General features: G+C 37.9%; 1 protein-coding gene across 5 annotated transcripts in view; it reads right to left on the bottom strand.

The window, feature by feature from the left end:
- Positions 1-9604: 9604 nt before the first annotated feature.
- The window catches only part of LOC128886187 (protein RUFY3), a 30050-nt gene continuing 13159 nt past the window's right edge, over positions 9605-26495 (bottom strand). For 3 of the 5 annotated variants that reach the window (XM_054140834.1, XM_054140832.1, XM_054140833.1), the window contains 3 exons: positions 24331-24547; positions 22532-22774; positions 9605-10957 (listed from right to left, as the gene is read on the bottom strand). In XM_054140834.1, coding sequence (XP_053996809.1) covers positions 10817-10957; positions 22532-22774; positions 24331-24547 — 601 coding nt within the window. In that variant the 3' untranslated portion in view covers positions 9605-10816. Of the gene's footprint in view, positions 10958-22531; positions 22775-23893; positions 24175-24330; positions 24548-26495 lie in introns of those variants that run through there. The other 2 variants (XM_054140837.1, XR_008459777.1) reach the window with 2 other exon arrangements.

Raw genomic sequence — 26495 nt, 5'->3', positions numbered from 1 at the left:
TGGCTCAACGAAAAATATGGTATCGAGAAAAACATGTTTGAAGTCTGACTGGCAACTATTCAAACAGTGCCAATGTATATTGCTCTTTTTGCGCGTTGTACTTTTCAAACCTTCATGGCTCCTACAATTCGCCAGAAATGAAATAGTGCAGTATTCTATAGACTTCAATCTATCGTTTCATAGCAAAAATGCTTTTCGAATTTTTTAACCAAAAAAGGACCACCCCCCGACTAAGGGGGAGTAAAAAAACTTGCACACAAGAACTTAATTAACTTAAATTAACTTAAATTTCGATAGTACAAATTAATATTGACAATTTTGAAATAAACGTTACATTATTTGTATTGCAACAAGAAAATTAGAATTTAATTTTAACGTAAAAGGTCCACCAAAATTTTTCCTTCGTTTGTTACAAGGTAAAGTTTGAGAAACACTGGCTTAACTTATGAAATACTATTTCTTGAGAAATGAAATATTTCTTTACGAAATATCTAGTGCAGAAGTGAAGGTGTCCACTGACAAAGTGCACTCGTGGTACCGTATACTTTACGAATATAAAATTTATAGAGGGTGATCTAAAAACGAGGTCGAAGAATTTAGACGCGTCTACTGTTCGTAAAATCAGTCAAGGAATATTCAGTCAACATAGATCTCTCGTTTTTCGTTCGTTTTTCTTGTTTTCCATGAAAATCCCGATGGAAAGAAAAGCGAAGCTTTATTTCAAGTGAGTTCTATTTCAATTTTCCATAAAAGATTTCCAAAACACCTACCATCCACTTCGGAAGCAAACTTGATACTTTTGTACGGTAAAAATGGCATTTTACTCGAAAAAATATATAGCGGTGTCAACCTGCACTTCTACCTGTAAATTCTTGTACCTCTTTTGCTGGATCACCTTCTACATAAATAAAGTGCAACTCTGTCTGTTTGTTACCGCATCACGGGGAAACGATTAAAGTGATTGCACTGAAACTCGAAGCGAATATATAAGGTAACCTGAATTAAAATCTAACAAGCTACATGATATCGTAAAGTTCTCGCCAGCAAGGATACTTGTGGGGAGTGCCAATTATAAACCTACGCCCGATATCTCGTTTCAACAACAAAAAATTTGCAGTGTACACAGCATGATTTCGTACGAATTGTATTTCTAATTTTCGTCTTAGTCCTCGCAAATATTCCATAGGAATCGACGGTAGCCGAGATATCGATCCAATGCTTTCTTCCTTAAATATTCCATGGGGGTGAGTAACAGCAAAGTCCTGTTTATTCGTACTTTGGAAAATAAAATAAGAACCTTGCAAAATTTTTTTGGGTTATAAACAATTCAATAGGCACAAAGAAGCAGAGCTTACTAAGTTCAGTTTTTTTTTAGCCATAAAACAAAAGACAAGGATTTTTATACAAATATTCATTTATTGGAATGAGAACCAGTTTTAAACAGTAGCAATCTACACATCATAAATGAATTTCATTATTTGGGAAAGCTGCAACACTACAAAGGAAATGAAAAAAGTATAATTTCCCATAAAACTTTTGCTTGGCTAAGGGTTGAACGCCAAGGTTTGTGAGGAGTCCTGTAATTATAATATTTATAAAGTCCGAAGAACGTTCATAGTCAAGAATCGTAATGAATGAGGTCGATAAGTAAGGTTTCCCAAATATTCCAACATTTTTGCAAGTCTTCAGAACTCTCGAAAGACCCAACAACTCGCGTGCCTCGAAAATCCTGAGTCTTTCTGGTTTCCAGAGGTTCTCCTCGGCGCAAAAATGCAGGAAACGTGAGAGCACTGCAAACCAAGAAAGAACGACGACCCCTTAAAATAAAGTATTCCAATGATAATTTTATTTTCCCCGTTTCCTAAAACTACTAGAAGATATCCACTGGCGAAGTTGCCGAAGATGTTATCTTTACTTTATCGTTTCGCGAATACGTAACGAAATTTTTCCTTAATTTTTTCCGGATCACGCGTTGTTTCCTTCGACGGTCATTACTTACCGATTTTAAAACTACGAAAACTTCGGGCAACTTCCTTTCGCCTCGGTAATTTCTATTTCGCAACAAAACTTCGGTATTCTTTACGCATTAAACGAATGCAAATCACCCAGTGCATGGGGAAGTTTAAAACCGACTTGTGAATTACTTCTGACGCGGGCATTTGCCCCTCGAGCTTAATCGGTCGTAAAGACCTCAAGTCATCGAACGCGGCGGGGGTGTGTAAGGAACCGTTTCGTTTACGAGAATGGTATTCGCGAGTGGCGCAAGAGAGCACCCCGTAACCTCGTTTCGCGTTCGTCTTAAGCTTCGAAAAATTTCAACGCGTTCGCGGAAGCTTTTACGGCGTTGTTTATACCAAACGTGCCGTGTCGTTTTGTTGTTTCATCTCGCTGGAATCGCGACATTAGCCGCACGAGGCTCTGGCAGGGTCGTATAAAGGGACCGGTATTAGCCCAGGCTGTGTTTGATTACGTTTATACGTGTATTGTGTTAGAAATTGCAGTGGCATTTGGATGGGATAAGAACATGAGAAATGTCCGGGCTTGAATTCTTGAGTGAAAGGGAGATGTGGAATTAGAGAAACTCTGCAAAACTGGTGATTTTTATTATGAAAAATATTTTTATCAACCTAATTGCATATATTTTTATTTGGCGGGATTTGATGAAATGTTGTGCTTGGTTTTAGATTGGTAGATATTTAATTTAATTGCTTTATAATGTCAAGCCTCCATTGATATATGTATTTTCTGTTAATATAGTCCTTTCTACTTCTATATTCAGTCTTTATAATTATTACTTTTTATGCAAAAATGATTTTTATTATAAATAAAGATAAAGAAATTTTTATTTGTGTAATCAATATAACATCAAACACAACATTGAATTCTAAACTCTGGACTCAGATTTGCAATTACTATTGAATATACAAAAAAATAATACTGTTTTGTTGAGAATTGTTTTACATTTACTTTTTATAGTATCTATTTTTCAGTAAACTCAACAGTTTCTGAAATATTTATGAAAAACTGGCGTTAGTGGCGTTAAACGATAACCGTGGGGTATTTAATACAGTATTCGTAACAGTTTAGTAAAAGGGCATGTAACAAATTAGGTTGATAAAAATATTTCCATAATGTCCTATGTTAGTATAGAATGACTGGACTATTTATAACCATATTCTGACATGCTCTACCGAATGCAATTATGTATGCGTGCATGGCGTGCTTAACTCTCACAATACCAAGCCCTTTTTGTTACATGGACTAACAAGCAGGAAGTGCTTTATATCTACCTAATAAAAACTTGGAATGTCTAATAGAAGCTCTACAGAAACTTTATGTTCCGAACCATAACTGGAAATTGAGGATTCAAAGTAAAATATTCCATTAAAAATTTTGTAATGTATTTCAAACAAATAATTTAATACAGAAATATTTCAAGTTATACATACTTTAAGTAATTTCAGTCACTTACACTTTTGAGATCACTGCAACTCCGACATGACAGTTGTCTCTATATGTTCCATACACATATACAATATTTGTTACATAAAACACATAGATTTGCTGTATAGTTTACTTTATTGCATTTTTCGTGCAGCATTCCCGCATACGCGAGGGAGAGCATCCAAGTTCAATTTCAACTTTTTTCGAATTCCTATGAATAATATTTACGTTCACGAAGACAGAAATGCTTTTACACGATATATAACTGTTTTATTATAGAATTTTTAAATAATTGTTTTAGAAAAAGTCCTCAAAATAATAAATATATATAATAGTAAAACATTATAAATTACACATTAGCAATAGTAGAACATTATAACATTATAAACATTATAAATAATAACATTTCTAATTGAAACAACTTTACACACTATGTGAAAGAATAAAACATTTATGTTTTCGTATAAAGAGATACTTTCGCGCAATATCTAACTTTTTCAGTAATAATTCTGACTGGAATTCACGAATTACGTAGTAATATCATGGGCATTCAATGGTCCTCCCCACGTCTTTGGTACTGCGAGGTTTAAATTGCTAATGGAAGCTTTAAGAAGCAGGTTCAACAACTAAATCGCTTCCGAATGGTGAAAACGTTTTCTGCCGCTGCAAGCACAGATAAAGGAACGGTAAATCATTCCGTATCTAGGATGATTTGAAAGAAAAATCGGTGGCTTAATGCAGCTTCAAGAGAGAAGACGTTAAATTATGCATCGAAATGGAGGCAAGACGTATGTCGTTTAAAACACATGAAAATACAATTAGAACACGATTATTCGAATACTATACAACCATGTACTCGATAAATTAATCATTGCAAATATAATTGCAAATATATATTCGTAACTTTTGTATTTTTTTCGATATAAAATGAAGTTGATATTTTCTTTCATTAAGTAATTTATTATATCACGGAAAAATTGGATTTCAAGGAATCCAGAGATTTGTTTTTTGCCTCTTGCAAAATCAACCCCACTCAAATCAAATGGCCACCGTGTATAGTTCGCGTTGGACACCCTTGGTTACGCTACAGATAACACACGATTGATTCCTATTGCACGCACGAACAGTATGAAAGAAACGAATGCGAATCAACGTTTGATTATTCTTTGAAAATATCGTCGCGGTCATAAATTCGTTTGATTGGATAAATCCGAATTGTCAGAGTAAATGCTAGACGCTGAAACGCGGAACAGCTTGCTAGGTGCATTGTTGCGGAAAATAATTATTTGTTTTCATTACTCCATATAGCTTTCTATGCTCCGATACGTCACCGAATATACCATTTTTTTTCTGTTCCTGTTTCCATTTTTTTTCTTTTCAGGGGAGGTTTTTGTCAGCTACTCCATGCTACGACATACGCATCGTCACTTCGTTTTGTTTCGTTCCGCATGAACTGATCGATCGTACGTTTCGAAGAATATGCACGCGAAAATGGTAATTTGTCTGTTAAATTTTCCATGAATTCTGTTTCGTTAGATGCATTGCTGGCGACAAAAATAATATTCACTTTGACCAGCCACGTTAATGCAATGTTCATAGATATTCTTACACTGTTTCATACCTCACCTAACAGTAGCACTCAAAAAGTTTTATTACAAAACATTTTTTTTTTAACATCTTCATTACACAATTGCTTAAGAAAATACGATATAAGACGACCGCGCTGATAAACACGCCAAAAGAGGTATCAGCCAAAGTGGTGCCGTAAAACCTAACAAAAATCGAGAACAACACCGTAAACTACCCTCAACTTCGTGGCATTCGTGTCAGTGCTAATCTCGAAGTGCTCCCTGAATATAATAGTGCTCCACGTGTGATAATTCGAGCCCACTACGGATAGTATGCAAGGTCCGCGTGTTGCCAGATGGAATCGCACCGGCCAGATGTTGTTACGTACAATTGCTTTCACTTACTGCTGGTGTACGGTTCCGTTCGGTTATGTTCTGTTCACCGCGTGAAACACCCAAAATAGGACGAGTTTTTCCTCGAATTGCAACCAGGTATTCATGTCCGCGACCGCCAGCCCTTTTTTTCTACATCGGTTGTTGTTTTAGAGAGAATATTTCTGGTCCTCAATCAATAATGGCCCTCGAGCTGCCCGAGTTTGCTGGAATGCCCGAACGTTTGAGTCAAATTAACGATTCAGTGCCTCCAGTGTATTCTTCTAAAGAATCGATTCGCTCCAAGAATCCATGCTCCCTGTACTCCTTTTTCTGTAATTATTCCGAATCGTTCCTTTATTCCGAACATTCGTAGTCATTCCGTTTGAGGAGTAGATTCCAGGAAATTTTTCCAAAGGGTACAGAAACAATCGTCGAATAAATCGCGTGGATTCATACCTGATTTTCTGCTTCCAAAAATTTTTAAACAATTTTTGTAGTTTTAGTTCCGTCGTCATATGTAAGTAGAGGTATTATGTTTTTTTCATTTCGTATAATTCGACGAAATACAGTAGCGTAAAAAAAAACAAGGTAACCAGTACTCAACGTAATTTAAAGTTCTTGTATATCAAGCAAAGTTTTAGTTGTGTATACAGACAGAATAACAAATTCGCAGCTGAGTATTTGCTAGATTTAATAAATGAAATCTGCGAAAATAACCTCAATTTTGATTACAGGAACGTCTATGAATGTAATTTAAAATCTTGTTAACTAACCATTTCATCAGTAGACTAAGGACCACTTGACCAACTGTTTGAATTTGCAAGTAAAAATATTGATGACGTTTCATTCATATTTATACGCGTCCGAATACGTCCGCAAGCTCGGGAAGAAATAACTCTCATAATATAATAACGTGAGCTTTAAACATATTGCGTGTCGGTTATGTCAATGCTAAGACATTACATTCGTGATCTAGGCACAGTGTTCCACGGATTCCAAGACACGCCACGCTGTCGTTAACGCAGTAATACATGGGCCATTGTTTCATTCGCATGATTTTACCGTGCGACCCGTCGTTTTAGCGCAGACAGCCTGTAAGTCGCGATTTTATTTCGTTCGTGCATTCATAATCATTTTCAGACTATTTTGTTAACGTTTATCTAAACACAATAATTCTAAACAATTATTTCACACTATGGGATAATTACACTAATGTTTGATATAATGCGAGGGGGAAAATTAATAAATTATGAATTAAGGGGTATAATATAATTTATGGTAAACCAGAGTGAGGAGTCGTTTTGAATTTGAAAATAAATAGAAAATGTCAAATAAGATTTGTTCGTAAAAGGCTTCGTTTGCATACAAAATAATTTTGTTTTATTTAAAAGTCCAGGAAAGAAGACGTCTGACCATGACTAGTCACTTCTACTTATGTAGGTGTTCTTTTTTTTTTATTATGGTGGTATTACCTGCTTTTTGTGGATCTTTCAATAGTATAATCAGTTAGTTTCAGTTGAAAAAAATGATGCCACACCTGCAACATTATTATCAAGCTTCTAAAGTGAAAATAAGTAGAAGTAGCCGATAATAGTCAGCCATGTCAAACAATTCGCACTAAATCTCACACTTACCCTGTAACTTTTTAAAATCAATTTTCACATGAACAAATCCTCGTGTGAAAAACATCTGCTCCACATTTTCAATTCAATATTATCTGCAAAAACACCGTTACTCCCGTTTTTTGACCATTCCACAAAATTCGTTTCTATATTTAATTTTCGTTCGGCATTAAAAATAGATTGCTGATTTCACACCTGTACACTATATTTTAATATAAATCGCATATACAAAACGTATTCAAAATACATTTTCATACACCAATATAAAAATATAAGTATTTAATTTTGCATATACTCTGCATACGTTTAGCGTATGTGTATTTTCATGTGCATACGAATGCATAAAATTTCCCACCTATGACGATTGACATCTCATCTATTATTTCACCCTCAGAAAATAAATATATAAATATAAGGAGGGTTGAACAAACTCTATCTTGAATTCCCACAGAATAAATTAGAAACTAAATAAATGATGATACCGAACGATGCTTTTTGACGTTGAAAGCAGACATGAGCTTAAAGAAGAAGACTCCGAAAAATGTTTTCAGGGTATTTCGATCGATTCACGGCCAAAAACAACCTGCTCTGGCACGAGTTTAACAAGATTGTCGCGTGCATATTGGTGCAAGGCACGTGGTTCGGTACGAGTGTGTTCTCGCGGTTGAATTCTCGAGACGCGTCGGGGATCGAAGCCAAAAGCTGCAAGGATCGATTTCAATTTAGCGGCCGTTTAAGCGTGCACGCTCGTGGCTAACGAGCTTTCGAAAGTCGTAGATAGCCGACAAGTTGGCCTACACGGACGGCCACGGCTCGAAACCACCCTTCGGAACTTACCACAGTCAGCCAGCAAGCACCGCGAGCACACGTGTAACACGACACCGATAACTCCCTTATATACCTATAGAATATAAGTAGATATACAGCTGTACAGGGTGGTCCATGTCAATTGGCCCTGAAGAGAATCTCTGCCAGGGTGCAAGGTGCGAAAAATCTCTCTTGATGGGTTGAGTTGAACTCCTCAGGTCCCTCTTCCAGGGAGCTATGAAAATGACCTTTAAGTTATATTCATTTCATAGCAAGGAGAACTATCTGAAAGTTGAATTAGAATCTATTAATCAGATAGAAAAAAACAGTGTTTACATGTGACACAAATAAGTATCCACTGAATAAAAATTGAAATCGTGAAAAATGTATTGCTTAGTCAGTATGAATTTGTCTAATGAACGCCAAGAAATAAAAATTTAGAGTGAGACAGTGAGTATGAATAGCAATCAATTTTATCCTTCTACCTTAGTCTCACGTGTGTACTAACACTTTCTTCTTCGTATTTTGCAAATAAGCAAGAAAAAAGTACATTTAGATGAATAATAAAACACGAACTGCTTGCAATGCATACATTTTATATTTTTATCGAACAATCAGTATAATTTCATACTTACTGTAATAAGCAACTATTTAATAATTAATTAAGTGTCCAGTGACCATCTTGTTCCTAGCATTTTCAAGAATACGTACAGAAATGGTGAAATCAGGGATTAGTCCAAGAAACTACAATAAATGATCTTCCACGAGGACGTTCCCTCCAACCAGACATCAACTGCAGCTGGAACCCACTTGGCGAAGGATATACCCTCGAATCCGAGTCCGCATTAGACGTGTTCGACTAACTCCATCAAAATGAGACCACATATACTTCGATGACCTCAGATCCCACCCCCTCGAATGGAAACAACTTGTCAAAGTGGAAATTTTACACCTTACCTAGTTTGTGGAACACTCCTCGACTGGACTGACTAAAATAGGACACCCTGTACATATGTACAACGTTTGTACATAGATACATCGTAAGATCTCGCGGTGGCAGGCATTGTTAACGTCTAGAAAGGATAAGAGCATCGTGGAAGGTGGCCAGGGACTGTTTTACTGCTTTTCCAGCAGCGGTGGCGAGTCGATGGAATGGCGTGCGGTTCTCCTTTCACAGATTAGGGAGAGCGTGTATGCGGCTGCGAGAAACGAATTTACGTTCGGCAGGTAGATTGCACATTATGGTCGCCATTCTCTACGGGCACGGTTTCCGTATTCTTGGAACCCCCTTGTTCTTTGATCACTCTTTTCACAAATAATTCCTTCGCGCCGCTGAATGAGATATTATGGTGATTAAATCGCCCTGTATTCAACCCGACTCAAGGGGATCCCTTTCTAATCTATTAAGGGCCATCATACGCCTAGGTGCATCGAAAGAAATTGATTTTTTCAACGATTCCGAAAGGAATATTTCTCCTGTTCCAAAGTTACCCAGAAAAAACTGCCACAAAGTGAATTTCCACAAGGTAGCCAGTTCTTATTAGTCCCATCTTAAATTCTTTAAATACTAGAACTCGTACAAGATTAAATCTAGACTATAATCTCTGGTAACTTATGATGATCCTTTAAGACAAAATTAATCCCCAAAGATCTTTTGATATAAAATTAATCCTCGAAAATCTATCCTTTCATTTCACTTATCAGTTATATCTTGAAATTTACGTTATGCGAGTAATATTAACAGAAAGGATGAATTATGACATAAGGACAGAACACATGGGGCAAGAGAAATATAAAACCAGCCTTTTATTCGCATAAAATCTTTTCGACGCTACAGAGTCTCTTAAAAATACCGCAAATATACAGGCACTCGTTTGAACGAGCTACAGCGCATAAGCGTAACGGCAACTCTGATAAGTACTCGTGTGACGCTAAATACGCGTCCTACTATCGGTTCAAAAATCCCATCAAACGGCCAGCAGAAAATATTCAACACCTGAAAAACTTAACAACAGTCGCTTTGATTGCTTGAAATTCTACGAAGTAACGTGGTTCGCGATTAAATAAATTATTATCGTTGTGCATAAAACAAAACGGTGTAGATTTGTTTCAACAAAAGATCCATTGAATTGTGAGAATTATTTAAATTATTCTTAACACATTAAAAGTTCTCAATTAATCCTTGGCGTTCTTATGTCGAGCGGGGCTCGATAAAAATGCACTGAAATCAGAAAATTTGGCCAAATCACAGAAACTTATTAAGGATCATGTCCTTTGGTTGTTTTGAGTCCTCTGAGCTTCCAGAATTCGTGATGGAAAAAATAATAAAAGATTATACATCGCATAAAGCAGATTGCTCTCGTTGCAGGCACGGATCATGACAATTTTATAAATTATCCTTAACTCGTTAAAAGTTTTCGATTAAACGGACCCCAGCAGAGGATATTAAAAATCAGAGATATTTAACAACGCTCGTATCCTTTGATTGTTTGGCGTTCCATGCGCTCGCAGAGCTCGTGATGGAAAAAATGGTAAGAGGTTGTGCATCGAACGGACAAAGTGGATTGCTCTCAGCATCGATCCATCGAATCGCGAGAATTTCTCCCCGACAGATAGAGGAGCGCCTTTCACGGAAAGAAATCGGGCAAACCGTGTTTTTGCACAGCACGTCAAGTAAATCGTACAAAACGTTGCGATGATATTGCGATGAAAGGAATCCGACGTGAAACGAAGCAACATCTTCCGCGTCGATCCCTTTTTCAGACAACCGCCGTGAGTCGAATTGAAAATGAACGGCGTCGAATAAAGTATTGCCTGAAGAAACGACCTTCGAGAATACCGGTGTAAGGTGTAACGTAAGAGGCGAAATACAGGGGTTGGGGGGGGGGGGGCGAGCCAGATCTTTTCTTCTGTTTTTTTTTCTCCCTCGTCGTTTTAGCTTCCTTCCATCTGGGACGAACGTTTCACGCTGTCTGAGCTGATCGAGGCGTCGACGTGATGTTAGCGAGCAGTCGAATATCGCCCGACCAGAAACACGTAACACTCGTCGCAAACGCGCACAGGTTTCGCCGAATTGGGCAGGGCTGTGGTGTTGTCGCTGCAAGTGTTGCAGAAAATCTTGCCACAATTCCGACAATGGTGCTGAAACGGAAACAGTAAACAATTTTCAACGACGAGGTGCAATATTCGCTAGAACACGAAGATTGTTTAAAGGTAGGTAAAATAGCTGTATAATTTGATATTTATTTTTAATTTTTGGCGAGGACATTTTACTTACAATTTACGCATAGTGTACTTGTATGATATATTAATAAATCACACGGAGACCAGACATTTTGGAAGAAAATAAAAGTTTGTTCAGGGATAGAGTTGATGTGTCAATTTGTACACCACTCGATGCATTTCTAAATATGAAGTATGAAATATTAATGATGATGAATAGTGATCATGATAATCAGAGAATAATATTACTGATAATAAGCTAATGCGGTAATAATAAATTCAACATGAATATGGATGTTTCCATTTTAGGGATCACAAGATATTTAAAGGGGACGCTCAAAGTAATTAAGCATGTACAAAATTTAGTTACGTTAGGGCAGTATTTTTCAAGATTTATTAAGCTTGTCACAATCAGAAAACTAAATAGATAAAATATAATATTTTTCAATCAATATTGAAATTGTTTCAAGAGAGTAAATTCAAAGAGAGTAAAGAGTTTCACGCAGACAAAATAAAATGCCTGATGCCACCAAGACGAAATTGTTGGACTCAAAATAATTTGGAAGCTTCCGTAGCAGCAGCAGCTAAAAATTATAAATTGAAACTTCTGAAAGAATGTGTGCGGAATGACAAAGGGTCCTGGTGGGAAATACTTTTAATTTCTCGGTAGATGTGTGATCTATGTAAATGGCGACCACTGGACAGCGAGGAGACCTCTTTTAGTCGGCACCACGGAAGTCTTTTGGGCTCCAAGGGCAGTTCAACAAGGGGCCGTCGCGCGTGTGCTCCGAAACGGCCGAACATCAAAGCGGAGCGAAGTTATAAGAGGGTGCGAATTCGGACGCCGAGTCAGAGGGAGCAGAAACTCAGCCAGCAGAAAGTTAGATGGCAGAGAGTCCGTTGAGCAGAGGAGTCAGAGTATAGAGAAGTCAGAGAGCGAGCGGTAAAATAAATACCCATGTGTGTCGAGAGACTCGACGGCTATGGCGGACTACTTTTCAATGGACTACGTTAATTATATTGATTGTACTGTTACGTAACAGTTGGAGTTTCACTTTTAGAGTGAAATGTTTCATAGTAAACAAAAACAAAAAATTGAACAGTTCTTTTCGTCAGAAATTTTGTCTCGATTGGTATTAAACATAAATATAAAATATTATAAGATAAATATATAATAATTTGAACGTGGTTAAATAAAAGAAAATATATATAGAAATATATTTCATAATCACTGATTTCAATGAACCATGGTTGGAGTTATTTGCTAAATCTTTTAACAAGATGAAATTCCCACAAAATCATACTATTGATAGCTAGAATTGTTTCGAAAAAATTGACACAAAAACAAGAATGGAAATAATTCTGTGTTCCTCTTCGCGACAATGATCGACCACACACTTCACGTTTAATATTAGATAAGTTAAACGAGCTCACATATGAAATTCTGTCACATCCACCGTACTCCCCAGATTTATCGCTCACTGATTCCCCTATTTTTCGCCACTTGAACAATTTTCAATTTGAGGGAGGAAACGTGCCACGAACAAAGATTTATAGAAAACGCGATTTTTAGAATTGAAGAATGGAAAAATGCTTCAAACATGAATATTTTCGTTTTTGAAATTGTATTACTAAAAGAGTGAAGCGTTTCTATTTTTCCCCTTAAACTTTCACATCAATTGCTTATAGTAAACTATTTAGAAAAAAAAATAATAACAATATTCTCATCGTTAAATTAAACAAGAATAATTTTTTTATATTGGACGAAATTTTCCAAAGTTAAGTTAAGAAATGTCAAAAATAAATTTGTTATGTACAATATAACTGTGGAAGGAAATGTTTTTATACTATGAGATGCAAATTTGGTGCTGATCTGAATTCTCAGATTATTCCGAGTGGTATATACCCGACATTTAACCTTGCGAGAAAACTAATTAATTGGAATACATAAACTTGATTAGTGGAGTAAAATTACACGTTAGAAATACAGGTTTCGGAGGTGGTATAAAATTAAACGTGGAAAAGTTCTATGTTCAGGAAGTTTCCAGAAGGAATAGTTATTTTCTAATTGCGTGTAATTACTAAAGTTGAACATCAGGCACGCGAGGGTAGTTTGGCATCAAATCTGGGCAAATTATTTTAATTAGGCTCGTTCGAGTCAACACGGTACGCTTACCAGGCTGCGAAGAAAACAAACATAGATGGATTACCTTTCATTTAATCTATATAACCTCTTCATTTTTAATAGAAAAGAAACCAGGATTTTCCTTCGATGCTTTCACTTAATAATAACAAATAATATTGTCTGTATACATATTTAAAGAGATCAATAATTTATTAAATTATTAAAAAGAAGAACTGGTTGTACGCTTCATACCATATTTCTACACATTACAGGAAACGCAAATATATAAATAAAATTTTATGTTTTCCTTATTTCCCAGCAATGTTTTATTGTTGTTAAAAATTGAAACACAACGTTTAGATCTTCCACGGGTCAATAAAACATTGTTGATGAAGAAGAAAACCATTAAGCTCCGTACATTGGTTCGATAAATGCATAGGAACAAAGATGATGAAAATTCAAGAAACGTCTGTTCGCATTATTACCGCAGACGTGGTCGAGCGTCGCTCTCGATTTTATCGCGAAATCAAAAACGAACATTGCACAGCCGGCTGCTCGCGGACGCAATAAAGCTTTCAATCAAAATGATACATCGCGTCATCGACGATCCCACTTTCATTTACATTCGACAATCGCAATATTTTGTTGGGTTTGAGGAGAACCAGTGGCGATGAAGTGCACTGGAAAAAAAATTGAACAACGAGATGTAGAGTCGCCAGAGTCGCCACGGCGAAAGGGGAAAAAGAACTTGCAACGTAGTTGTCAGTTATGGATTACGTTGGCGTACGAGCGAAAAAAAGTCCGCTAACTTGCACCTGAAGCTGGCACGCGGACAACAGTCCACACCGGAGCTTTTTCGCCAGCTGGCTGAGACTTCATTGTCCTTGCGTCAGCTTCAGGTAAAAGTGCATCTGATATTCTCTACTGTTGTCTTGCAAGTCGTAAGAATTTTTTTTAAACTCGCGTTGCGAAGTGGAAATTTGAAAAGATAAAAATCATGTGGTAGGCATAGTAACAGGAAATATATAAAATATGTATAAAAAAAAGGAACAATTTTATTGGAAAATAAAAATATATTGCATTTTGATCTTAGTCATAAAAAAAGAAAAGTATAAAGCTTCGAGGAGGTAAACCACCAAGATAATGCTCACATTTTAATATTTATAAGAAGAACTATTTCTCTTAGTATTCATATTTCTAAATTTTTTCTAAATTTGACGGATTTGTGCGGATAAAAATTACGTCTCCCTCAAAATCCAGCAAGATTTGTGCGGACCATTTTCTTCTATCGGCAGATATAAATGAATTATCATAATCTGTCCTGCATGCATCGCTCTGTCGATTAACGGAATAGAGAAAATAAATTCAACGTGGACGTTTGGATGCTTAGTCCACTGAAAAGTGCGCTTAAAAGTGAAAGAAATGGACTTATAAAATTTCTCGAAGCTTTGATTAATTCAACGTTGAAACACTAATTAAACGCAGTGACGCGAGACATGCATTTGAACGAGGGAGTCTCTTAAATATTTTAATTAATTATATTTCCTCGCTGAATAGGTCAACGAAACGAAATCCCCAAGTAAAAGGATGCAGGCCCTCCCCTGCTAAATAGATGCTTCTATAATTTACGACATTTAGAGTTCTTTTCCGTCGATCTACCCCTTTCGTCGTTTAATGAAGAACGTTTCAATATCGCAGAGGCTACAAAGTAAGTAGAGACAGTATAAAGAATGTTCCGTACTCGCAAGTGGTCGTCGAGTAACTTGGTATCACCTGGGACGAACGAGCACTCGAGAGAAAAAAAGAGACGGACGTGATTGAGAAACACGCTGGACGATTCAAACAATGAGAAACACTTAAGGATTTGCAAACCGCGAGGATAAAAGAGAGCCGAAAGGGAAGAACAGAGAGAACTTTATGGCATCTATACGTTTCGTTCGCTTGCCACCCTTCCGGTTACCTCTCCTTTTACCACCCACGATTTCTCCATTACCCGGTGGTCTTTATTTTCGAGCCATTACCGACGCTCTATTATAATAATGCGGAATTCGTCGACTAAAAGGGAAAAAGAGAGACGGGGTGGGGTGTTGGCGGGATCTGGCGCGACCACCACTCTAAATTTTACATCTAAATTGAATCCCCCCTAAGTAAGATGGCGAACCTTCGGTCATTGGAGGGCGGTTGCCGGTTATTACCGAAAAGTAAGAGCCCGAATAATATCATCCAGATAACCGATTTCCTCGCGAAGTTAATTATTGAACCGTCCCATCAACATGACTTACGACCGAGTCGCAGTAGATTGGCGACTGCAACTTCCTACCCCTGTGCGACTATCTTCAGCTCGTCCTATCTTCCCGGAAATAGATACCTACTTATAGATACTTTCCAGCACGAATAAATCAGGCTGACGATCCGAAACGGGAGATACTGTCTTCCGAATGATCGACTATGGACGGTCTCGGTGATTCACCAAGTCCGCATCACCTGACAACTTGTGCATTTTGTCAGGAAGCTGGTTGGACGACTTACTGTGAATGTCTTAGTGATATTATAAACAAGTTAGAGTTATAAGACACTCTGGGTAGACTAATATATTGGTTGGAGATAATTGGAAAATATTTAGGGTGAATTTATGGTGGTACCTATTCTTGATAACTCACCAGATAAAAAGCACTATCTGGATTTATTTTATGTGACATCTAACAATTTCTTAGTTCTTTAAGGAATAACCCTATCACTCATGTGAACTGCACGCATCGATTAACTCCACTTTTTGAAAAATCTCAAGTTTAAATCTTTAAATGTCAAAGCACTTGGTATAGTCATAACTTTTTATATTTATAATAACTTTCCTAAATAATAAAGATTAACACAATGTAAATCATATTGCATGGAAGCATCAAAACATGGAAAATAAAAAGATACCTTTTGTTGTAGTCAAAACAATATCGACAGCCGAGGTCGCTTAAGACTTAAGCCCTCTGCATGATTCAAGTATCCTCCATCGGCCTTCTCTTGGAACAAACGTTCTATAATAGTACGCACCATCCGTCTGTCAAGTGGCGAAACAGGCTAGCGTAACAGTGGAAGTCGTGTCTGGCGTGATTCACGGTAGCCTAAATAGCCTTCAACGGCCATTTAAGTTTGATGGGACTGTATTTGTTCTCGCCTTCGTGCCACGAAGGGTATCTCAGTCATTTTCCGCACGATCGCATGAACGATTTTTTTCTTAGAAAATCGTTAACCTAATTGGACGTGTCGTATTACCCCTAAGCTGTTTCATTGTCGGAACACAGACCCGTGTATAGCGAATTAAAGGAAACAACATTTGGATAAAAATCTCAATCATAATAAGAATGATAATATAATTAAGTTAGTAAGATTTAATTTCCTGAGTTAGTAAAATTTAATTTCCTGTGATTATAGAATAAGTTTATCTGTCATTGTCAATTTATTTTGGAAAGACAATTTTTGAAATAGTGTTTTCATTCAATTCGAAGTATGTGAAGATTTATTCTAGTTCTGGGAATGAATAATAAATGGGAATGAATAATAATAAACTCGACGGAATAAATTTAGAAAGTTTTGTCGAGTAATCGCGTTTATCGTTTTAAGTGGACAATTGTGTCGTCCAGAAATGGCGTATCTAAATTGTCACGAAACTCCGTTATTATTTTCTGAACCCAATAATGTCCATAAGCACCGAGCAGAACGCAGACATGGACGTAATTATCGAAAATACGTTTAAAAGCATTTCTCGTAATATCGTTTTCTGTTACAGTCGATACGTAAGACGTTCGACATGTTTCACTTATTAACATCTGCGCGCAAATCGATATTGACCATAATGCAACGTTATGAAGCCATTTCGGCATTGCAAACGATGGTACCTCCTTATTCCAATTTGCAATTTATACGTTCCAGCATCTGGTAGCTGCAGTATACATGCGCGCCCGACGATATTTTTTGAGCCCGATTATTAAACGAAACGATTACCAACGAAAACGTCCTGCCATAAACGAACCAAATTTTCGTGAAAATTTCTATCAAGCACATAATGAATTAAACAGACATAGTTTCAGTATTTCTGGTGGATGCGAAAAATGGTCCATATTTTTTAATACCTTGATGTACTTTTTTACGTTATGTCGCATTCAGTTTGTGTAATTAAGGAATCCATCAGCAAATGTTAGATTAATTGAAGAAAACTATTGAGAGATTTTGGAAACTCTACTTTTATATATTATACGAAAATGAATTACTGGGCAACGCAAGTCTTTCTTTATTGTAAAAATGTATGCATCAAAGAGTTAATTATCATATTTCAATGAAAAACGGAAAATAAAATGCGAGGCAATTTTCCCGCGAGCTTTCGAATCGGAACGATGCAATTATCAGAAAATGAATTACAAACATGATACGCATATTCGTATACAAATCAGCCAGAAATTAATTTGTCATAAAGTAACGAGGTCGTGCAAAATATTGAAATTTGTAGAAATTACAGGTTAAAAATAAAGAAGGTATTATAAATTCGTTTACAAAATTTAATCTCTTTACAATTCGAATGATCAAAAATCTCCTCAATTAGTAAATTAAAAATTGGTACAATTTGGTACGTATACATTTATTTATTTCAAATGTCAACTTATTGTTTCCCCATTTCCTTATTTGAAAGCATTTATTCTTTCTTAATCATCAATCGAATATTTAATTGAGCAATAGCGATATGTATAATTCGAATCTTCAAAATGGTTTTACGATTGTCTCATGTGTTTCAATAATGCTGTACATATTGCATTGCTTATTGCATAGCCTGACGTACAAGTACCCCATAATACACGTCGCCTGTCGATCGAAAAATGATTTTAAAAAAAAGTAGAATCCAAGCAAACACAACTATTCAAAATTCCATCTAAAAGAAACGTCACAAATAAATTTGTTCGCGAGGTCTTCAAGACATCCTCCTGCCCCCCTCCCTACCGTCTGCTACTAGTTTTTATACGTTATTCCGTTATCCAGACACCCTCCCGTAACTCGACAACCGAACACACGGCCCCCGTACACAACGATCCAGCCGCAATTCACGGTAACAGCGCCCCTACACATGGGAGCAAATTCACCATCTTAACGCCACCAGCCACGGCAGGTGGCAGCCACTAGTAACGTTGGGTTGGGGGTGGGTTATTGTTTTGCATGCCTTTGCATGTGCAAGTACGCAAGCTTGCATTCGCCTCGGTTTTTCCAGGAAGCCCCGCCACCGGGCCGCGTCTTTCCCGCACTCGTGAACACATCGGCTGGCCGACCGACAGGGCTTAACCACCGGCATGATTTCAGCCACACGTTCACCCATGGGTGGCCTATTCTATATTAAACAGTATGGTAATACTCGCCGCGCTACGAAAAATAAGTAACAAGAATAACCCCTAGACTGGCTTGTTATTATGCAATAACTTACCACCCCGTTCCAACGCCACGCTGTTCCTCCAGTCATCGCTTCGTAATGCCCCGTGTCTTCCTCGCGCCGTCGTGCCAGCTTTCGCGGGGGTGGAAGTGAAGGAAGAAAAAAGAGAAGGGAATGCGGTCTAAATGTGTTTTATGGGCCGAGCAACGTCTCTATCACGACACCCGCTGAATATGCATGCCCGACGTCCATGCATCGCACATAATCGTTGCGTTCGACCGGCTTGATGGTCGCAATAATGTGATTGGAATGTGTCTGAGGGACGTTTCAAAGGCCGAATTTATGACGCCGTACGCCTAGTACAGGCTATTTTTGGTAGGCATCTGCCACGAATATTCATGCATCTGTCGTCTAACTTTGTTGACGTGCAATTCGACACGGGTTCTGGCTTACCCGGGACTGTAGGTAAATGTATACCTAAAGCATTTGATGGCTGGGCGCCTCTGGACTTTGCAGCGATGTCAATTGTCGAGAAAGGACCAAAGGGTAGAATCAGTTGGGTATAATTAGTGGACTTCGCGGAACGACATATCTTTGATATATTTGACAGAAGGTAACTGTTAAATTTTAAAGATTAAATATAAACTAGAGAAAATATTCCAGGCGATAAAATTAGATCAGACTTTATATTCGCATCAGGTACATATGCATTAATACGAGTATTCTGCGTGCCTTCATAATGTAATCCAATTACAGTCGTCAATCATTTTTAATTCTTTTGTAGCATTATCTTTCCGTAATCAAACTTTTTGGCCACTAAACGATTGCAATAAAAGACCCTATTTCCTGCAAGTCCCAGACTAGCCCATCAATCCCTTCAAAGAAGTAGACTTTCGAAGCATGGATTTGTAACGACAACTCCGCTAACGAGTCTGCTAATAACGAGAACGGATATAACTTTTAATCATTTCGACATCCTCTCTTGAATAATTAGAATAAAACCATTAAATTGTCAGGAATATACCTACGTTTACGTTTCAATCCTTCTATCGAATAATTACATTTATTACATTTAACAGAGGTATAGAGATGGAATCATTTAATTCTAGTGATTACATCGTATGAGAAAGGTAAATTTGTACAATTTTATTATTTTTAGCTCCGACCCTCAATAGGTTTTACATTTTCATCAAATAGTACGAATATCGAATTAAATTCGCATCCAATGATAAAATTTTGTTGTATAATGGCCGCTGATAACTTTTTTTTTCTACAATGAGATTACGAGCGAAAAAAATCCTAAAATTGATCCCTTAAACATAGCATAATAACTCTATTTCTGCAATATTCCGAATAAACTCAAAATAAATATTTGAATATACAATCCCCCAATTTTCAAATAAAATGCTATCTTTAAATACCATTTTAAGATCTTATCGCAGCGAATAAACTAGCATTCTGATAATTAAGGTAAATTGTTTACTATGTGAAATAATATTTTAGCCAACTCTGTCTGGGACCAGCACCAGTTCGGCCATCGAACGCGACACACTCGTTATCCTGTCACAAACCAACATTTTTCTTCGCCACCATTGGCTTCCGAAAGCCTTCACATGATTACCAGAGGGCTCTGATTGAACGTTTTCAAATGGTAATCGAATCGATCCTATCCCTGCTTGAAACAACTTTCCTTGCACCGGGTCGAACAGTGGTAACAAATTGCTCGAAACGAATCAACTCTACCCCCTTTTTTCCTCCTTTCACGTTTATGAAAGTAAAGGGTGGCGGCGCCATTAGCGCGCTGGCGTCAAGAAGCTCCAGTAAATCGTGTCTATCGTGCACGTCCACGAAATTTCGATAAGATCCATGGGCACATAAATTTTCCCGCGGCATATATCCGTATGACGAATGCACGAATACACTCTCCCGCCGCCATTCCTTATCGATGCACGCAACTGCGCCTCGAAACGATCTGATCTGGCTGAATACTTTAAGTGCTTATATCGTGCCTCCGCGTGATTCAGCCCCCGAGAAAAAACCGGAAACTTTTGCAACTTTTTCCTGCTCGCGATCGCCCCGATGCACGCTCCCCCTCTCGATAGGCTCGTTGTTTTAAAGACATCGTTTTGCTTCTCGACACTTCCATTTCGTGACCAACCACGACGAGAACAGTCCACTTGAAGTCGAACCAGCATGGGGGAGAAAAATGAAAATGCTAATCACATGTTAACCGTTTTGATTGTACACTTTGGAATATTTACTGCGGTAAATGGTAGGCAGTGAGGAAATTAAACTGTTGAAAAGAAGGGATTACGACTTGTTTATTTATCAATCTGTGTGATTAAGAGTGTCAATGAAATGTGTATGATATTATGTATAAGATTATTAAGATATTTAAAGTTAATGGTGCTGCCAACCGTCATCAATATTGTTAATGGTTATCAGAGACATTACATTTCACAATTAAGAATTAAAAGAAAACTAAAATTATTTGGTAAAATATCGGTATATTAGCATGTACTCTGAGGGTTAAGTAAATAAAATTCCATGAATTCAATTTTCCCCCAATCCCGAGTACATTCATCAATCACAGACAACAAACTTGTCCAAAAACTAAATAAACTTATATATCCACCAGTTATCAACTGCTCCAATATAGTTTCTTTTAATTATCAAACTACAGTAACTAATCACCACGTCCAATGCTTTTCTATTACGACTAGAACCCCTAGGGCTTGCAATTACATCCTCTCTTCGGCGCAACTGTCAACCACCATTGCATAATTAACCCCGGATACTTTCGCCCATCCCGATAAAATCTAATCGGTCCACCGATCTATTCAATTACCCCGGAGATACGCCTAAGGAGGAAACACGAACAAACGAGAAGCACAGCCCGCCTGTAATTGCGAGCCCCTGACAACGATACACCGGCTTTGTCTCTAATAACAGAACCGTCGTGCATCAAACTTCTCACTGGTGCACGCGATTTCGATCTGCTCGAGTTAGGTGGACGAGGTCGAAGGAGGCGTATTCCGTCCACAACGCGATTCCTTACGAGAGAATCTCCGCGGTTGTAAGGCCCGTTACCCTCATTCAAGAGACGCTGTGAATAAGGAACGTCACGCGCCAAATTAATTTTGCGTGACTGATTCGAACGCGTGTAAATGATATTAATACTCTTTGTCTCGAATTATGGCCATGCGATTCTCTATGTCGAACGTTAGACCAGAGATTTCGATGTAGACTGCCGACCCTTCCTTTAGGGTGACAACCGAAGACGACTCGGTACGTCACGCCTTCGATCGGTTGCCACCCCCGTAAGTCAACGAGACACGCTGATTGACATTTTGCCATTCGTACGAGACCCAATCAGCGTGTCTTCGGGAAACTTAACTTTGCTGAGAACAGTGAATAGTCGGCTATTTACCGGGGGCCAAGGACTTAGGTGGTGACATGGTGCGCGGCCCAGCGAAAGTCGACACTTTCGCCAAGTGGGACTCTTTTGTTGCACAGATGTTGAGTTCTCCGAGTTTAGAACAACGACAGCTATTGAGAACGAAAACGAACGAAAATCTAAAGGTCTCATCGACGACTATGATTAAATTAATATTTCCAGCAATATCAGCACGACTGCCAAAAATATCCTTACTTCGCGAGTACGTCCAAGTTGGACGAAGCAAGGCGTGCACCGACGCCCGACGATAAAACCTCTCGACGCCGTCAGCGTCGTTCTGCCGCGTACGGGGGTTCGTCCTACGTCCGATTCGGACACCAGCCTGAACAGAAGGAAATCTGGACCGGTAGAACCGGTAATTTCCAAGCAGCAGACTGGCAAGGATAATTGAACGATTAAGCCACGGACATTCAGGCTCCGAGTCTCTGGACGTGGCCTGGGACGAAAGAGGCGGCAGGCGGGTGCACGAGATGGAAAGGCGTGGGGGCAATTAAAAAGTTTGATTACCTTACGACGAGTGATGTTGAACTCACGGTTGCAGCTCTTGCAATGGGTGACCAAGCGATCGCTCGCCCAGGTCGCCGCACCCTCTTGCTGCTGGAGCTGTTGAGCGTTGTCAGCGGCCTCCCGTAATTCGACGGCCGCCAATTTGGCCGTGCTCAATTGTCCCCCAAGTTCCTCCAGAGTTCGTTCCTGTTCTGTACAGATGTCCCTCAGCGCGTAGTGCTCCTCCTGCAGCGCCAGGTATTTCTAGAAACACCGGGACACCAGGGGGCTTGAGAATTACATGAGCAACGTCTGGAAACTTGCCGTGGAAGTACGTTCTTCCGTTTTGTACTTTGATACTAGTTGTTATCGGAGATGTTGGACTCCTAGGCGGGAGACAATGCGATTGCGAACTGACAATTAGCGACCGACGGGGGTTGAATTCGATTTTCCGAGTCGCGGAACTTTTGAAAGATTGACAAGAAAGTGAGGCGAAATTCACGACGAAAGTGTCTGAAAAGGATGTCTACCGACCATCTGCGAGGAAAGATCGATTCGCGGGGTTGTTGGTGAGCAAACTGGGATTGTTTGTGCACTTATGGCAAATGGAATTCGGAGGAAAGTGAGAATTTGGACGAATGCGAAAATATTGTATAAAATATGGAGAATAATATACTTGTTATAGCCACCATTATGCAACTTTTGTGACGAGACCCTTAAAGTAAAAGATTCGATTAAAGAATGTCAGGAAGTACAACACGATCGAGTAGAGTTTAAACTTTCAAATAGTATGCTGATAATCCTTAATAACAAAAACGAGTTCCTCAAATTACTCCTGGCTATAGAATTTCATATATTAAGATCTGTTTAGATGATTTTAATTAATTTTTAATTACTGTGCAATATTGACGAGTCTCTCTTAACAGCAGAATGTATGTATCAGGAACATATGTTAGATCGTCTAGGAGGATTGAGTCTTTATACGCGAAATCAAACTGAATAAAAGACCCCTGTAATTGATTCACTCCTGCCATTTCACTGATTTCGCGCAGCTATTACGAACAAACTTTACTCTACGTGACTAAACTGCAAACTTCCATCATTCAGGGAAATGTAGCCCCTATTTGGACGAAATTTTCGAATATTATTATAAAAGCGATTCGGACTTGAAAAGTGAACGATACTTTTATTTAGAGCATAGATGATGTTCAGTTTTTTTTTAAGAATATTTCCATAAGCTTCACTTGTAGTATGGTCAGACATCAGTCTTCAATAATAAACCAATTTGATGTAAAAATAAAATTGGGGAAAGTACTAGACGATAATAAAAGTTGAAAATTCAAGATTTTTAAAAATATTTATATCCTTCTGATGCGATTACAATATTTTTCGTATGAAATTATTGGATGCTGATTTACAAGAATAATTTCTTTAAAATCTACGAAACTGATGCACGAGAATTATAAAAATGAAATTATTAAATAGCAATTTTAAGATTCATTACTAAAAAGACACAATCATTCCCATTAATAATCGTCTCCTTATTACATTTGCACCTTCCAAATGAATAGTGTTTCCCTCTGACGTTTTTCCTATTGTCTTTTAAATTTTCTCGATTGTAACGAGGACCTGTCTTCCTCAGCTGTAACCTCCACCTGTAACCACTGACAGGTTAGGTTAATAATCCATTGGGAGTACCATTCCTTCCACTTGGCAACAGAATGCAAGGAATACAAGACTGCAAGTATCGAGCTAGCATTTATAGAGATTCCAGCGTACTTTGGAATCACCTTGTACATACATTTAACGGAGGAACGTACCTCGGACACCCGCCGCAGCTGATCAATCTCCTGGTGTAATTGAGAGATCTTCTCCGCGCTGGAAATCGATGCTTCCTGCAAGGAGGTCCTCCATTCACGTTCGACTAGCAATTCCCTCTCAACCCCGTTCGTCCTCGCCTCCCTTTCGGCCGCTTCAGCCCCCAAAATCCTCACCCTCTCCTCCGCTCCGGATTTCACGCCGTCCATTTCCTTGCACCTGATTAAGTCAAACCGCTGGCACTTAACCGTCAAACAAGGACCGCTCTCTCGCGATTCGCGAAAAACTGAGGATGATGTCTCGACATAGCCAATGTGCTCGAGAAAATGAATGAAAATGATCGTTCAAGGTGAGCGTACCAGTAGTTGACCGTTTAAGAGAAATTCGTCAGAAAAATTCGCACAAGGTGTAACCTATGTGAGAGTTCGATCGAGTACACAAAAGTTGTATGCATATGAATTTTCTTTCTTTCTGAATCATCACTAAAGCATCGCTAAAATTTGGAAAGAATAGAATAAAAAGATATCCATGTATACGATTTAAAAACGATGAAATAACGAAGATGCATAACGAAATACCACGTTCCATCTACATTTTTGTTTATTAATCAATCTTTTCTATAGAACATTTTTTATGTCACGAACTGAAATCAATCCTTATTAAAATCTAGCGTATAAATTTTTCTGGCTTAACCAGAAAATTTAGGGCACCAGTACCCTATCAAACTTTGTTTCAAAGTTATAAAAATGATTCTAATCCAACTCTGAAAATGTGAAAATGCTTTTACTTAGTTCAATGCGCCAAAGTGGATTTCGCGTGTTAAGATTACACCATGTGCGTCTATTTTAGATCTGGAATTATCTCAATTATTTCTACTGTCCCAGTATCACGTGAATACACTGAACTTACCAAACGTGGAGTACGTAATTATGTAAAATTTTCTGCGAAAACCCAGACATGCTTCGGTAGTTGACACCTGCTGACATCGAAAATTCTAGTATAGCTCGAGAAGTTTAATAAGATCCCTGAGACGATGTCTTCAGCATGAACAAGTGATTGGTGGAGTTGAGACAAGCCAAGGGTTAAGACACTTATAGTGAGACTGGTGGTCGGTTGAAGACAGCGATGAAATCGATAAAGGGTCAAGTTCACAATTTAGATGCATGCATCGAGAAGTAATATAATACAGCTTAACAAGTATAATAAAATTCCTGAGGCTCGTCTACATCTATAGTTCAGTGGATGGCATGTAATACTGTTTAAAAGAAGCAAGACTATGAAAGGATGACCAGGAATGATGTCGAACTAACAATGGATGTTATTTAACTCGTTCAGCTAGACTTAATCTCTTTTTTATTAAATAAGTAGTCGATCTCATGCAATATTAAAGGAGTTAATATATTTATAAATACTTTAAGCAATAGTGGAAGCATTGTCAAATAAACCGTTTACTTTGATGAAAATAATAAGTAGTTTTGATACAAGTCAGGTATTCTTTGGAAATCCTTAGGGTTAGTTCGTCCCCTAAAAAATTAAATTAATGATGGCATTGGCTAATGAAAACTACAATTGTGTCAACTACTGCTACATGGTCAACTATTGGTACCTTTACCTTACGTATGCTTCTCGATTGAATTGGAATGGGTTTGTCGAATCGATGCTGACTTGCGAGGATGGTTAAGCGATGAAACAGTCGAAGCACAGTTAATGAGTCTCGAAGTTGGAAACAAAAATGGATGAAAAGAACACCTATCAATTAAAAAGTAATGCAAACTCGTTTATACGAAAACGTTAAACTGTGATTATCACTTTAAATTTATATTAAAAAATAACCCACTAACCATATATTTTATTTTACTATTTATATTTTTTATTTTTATATTTGAACATCGAACTTTAATTTATCAACTATCTCTAAAATATCCATTATTATAAGCGTAATCAGGAGACTCCAATCTACTTCAATTCCATGCGAGGAATGTATATTCAAAGTCCTGGCTTGCGATCATTTTTTTATTTAATTCAAATGACCTTACTAATCTATTACACCATCTAATTGCTGTAACAAATTAACAAAACCGTGCAAATTAAATTCATCGCGAGAAATATAAAGGATTGGTAAATTACTATAATAACCGACGCAGTCATTCGTTTAAACGAGATTCGT

This window comes from Hylaeus anthracinus, unplaced genomic scaffold (assembly GCF_026225885.1).
Source record: "Hylaeus anthracinus isolate JK02 unplaced genomic scaffold, UHH_iyHylAnth1.0_haploid 11982, whole genome shotgun sequence".
NCBI classification, from domain to species: domain Eukaryota; kingdom Metazoa; phylum Arthropoda; class Insecta; order Hymenoptera; family Colletidae; genus Hylaeus; species Hylaeus anthracinus.
Note: the sequence above shows the minus strand (reverse complement) of the source record. Positions and strands in the feature narration are given on the sequence as shown.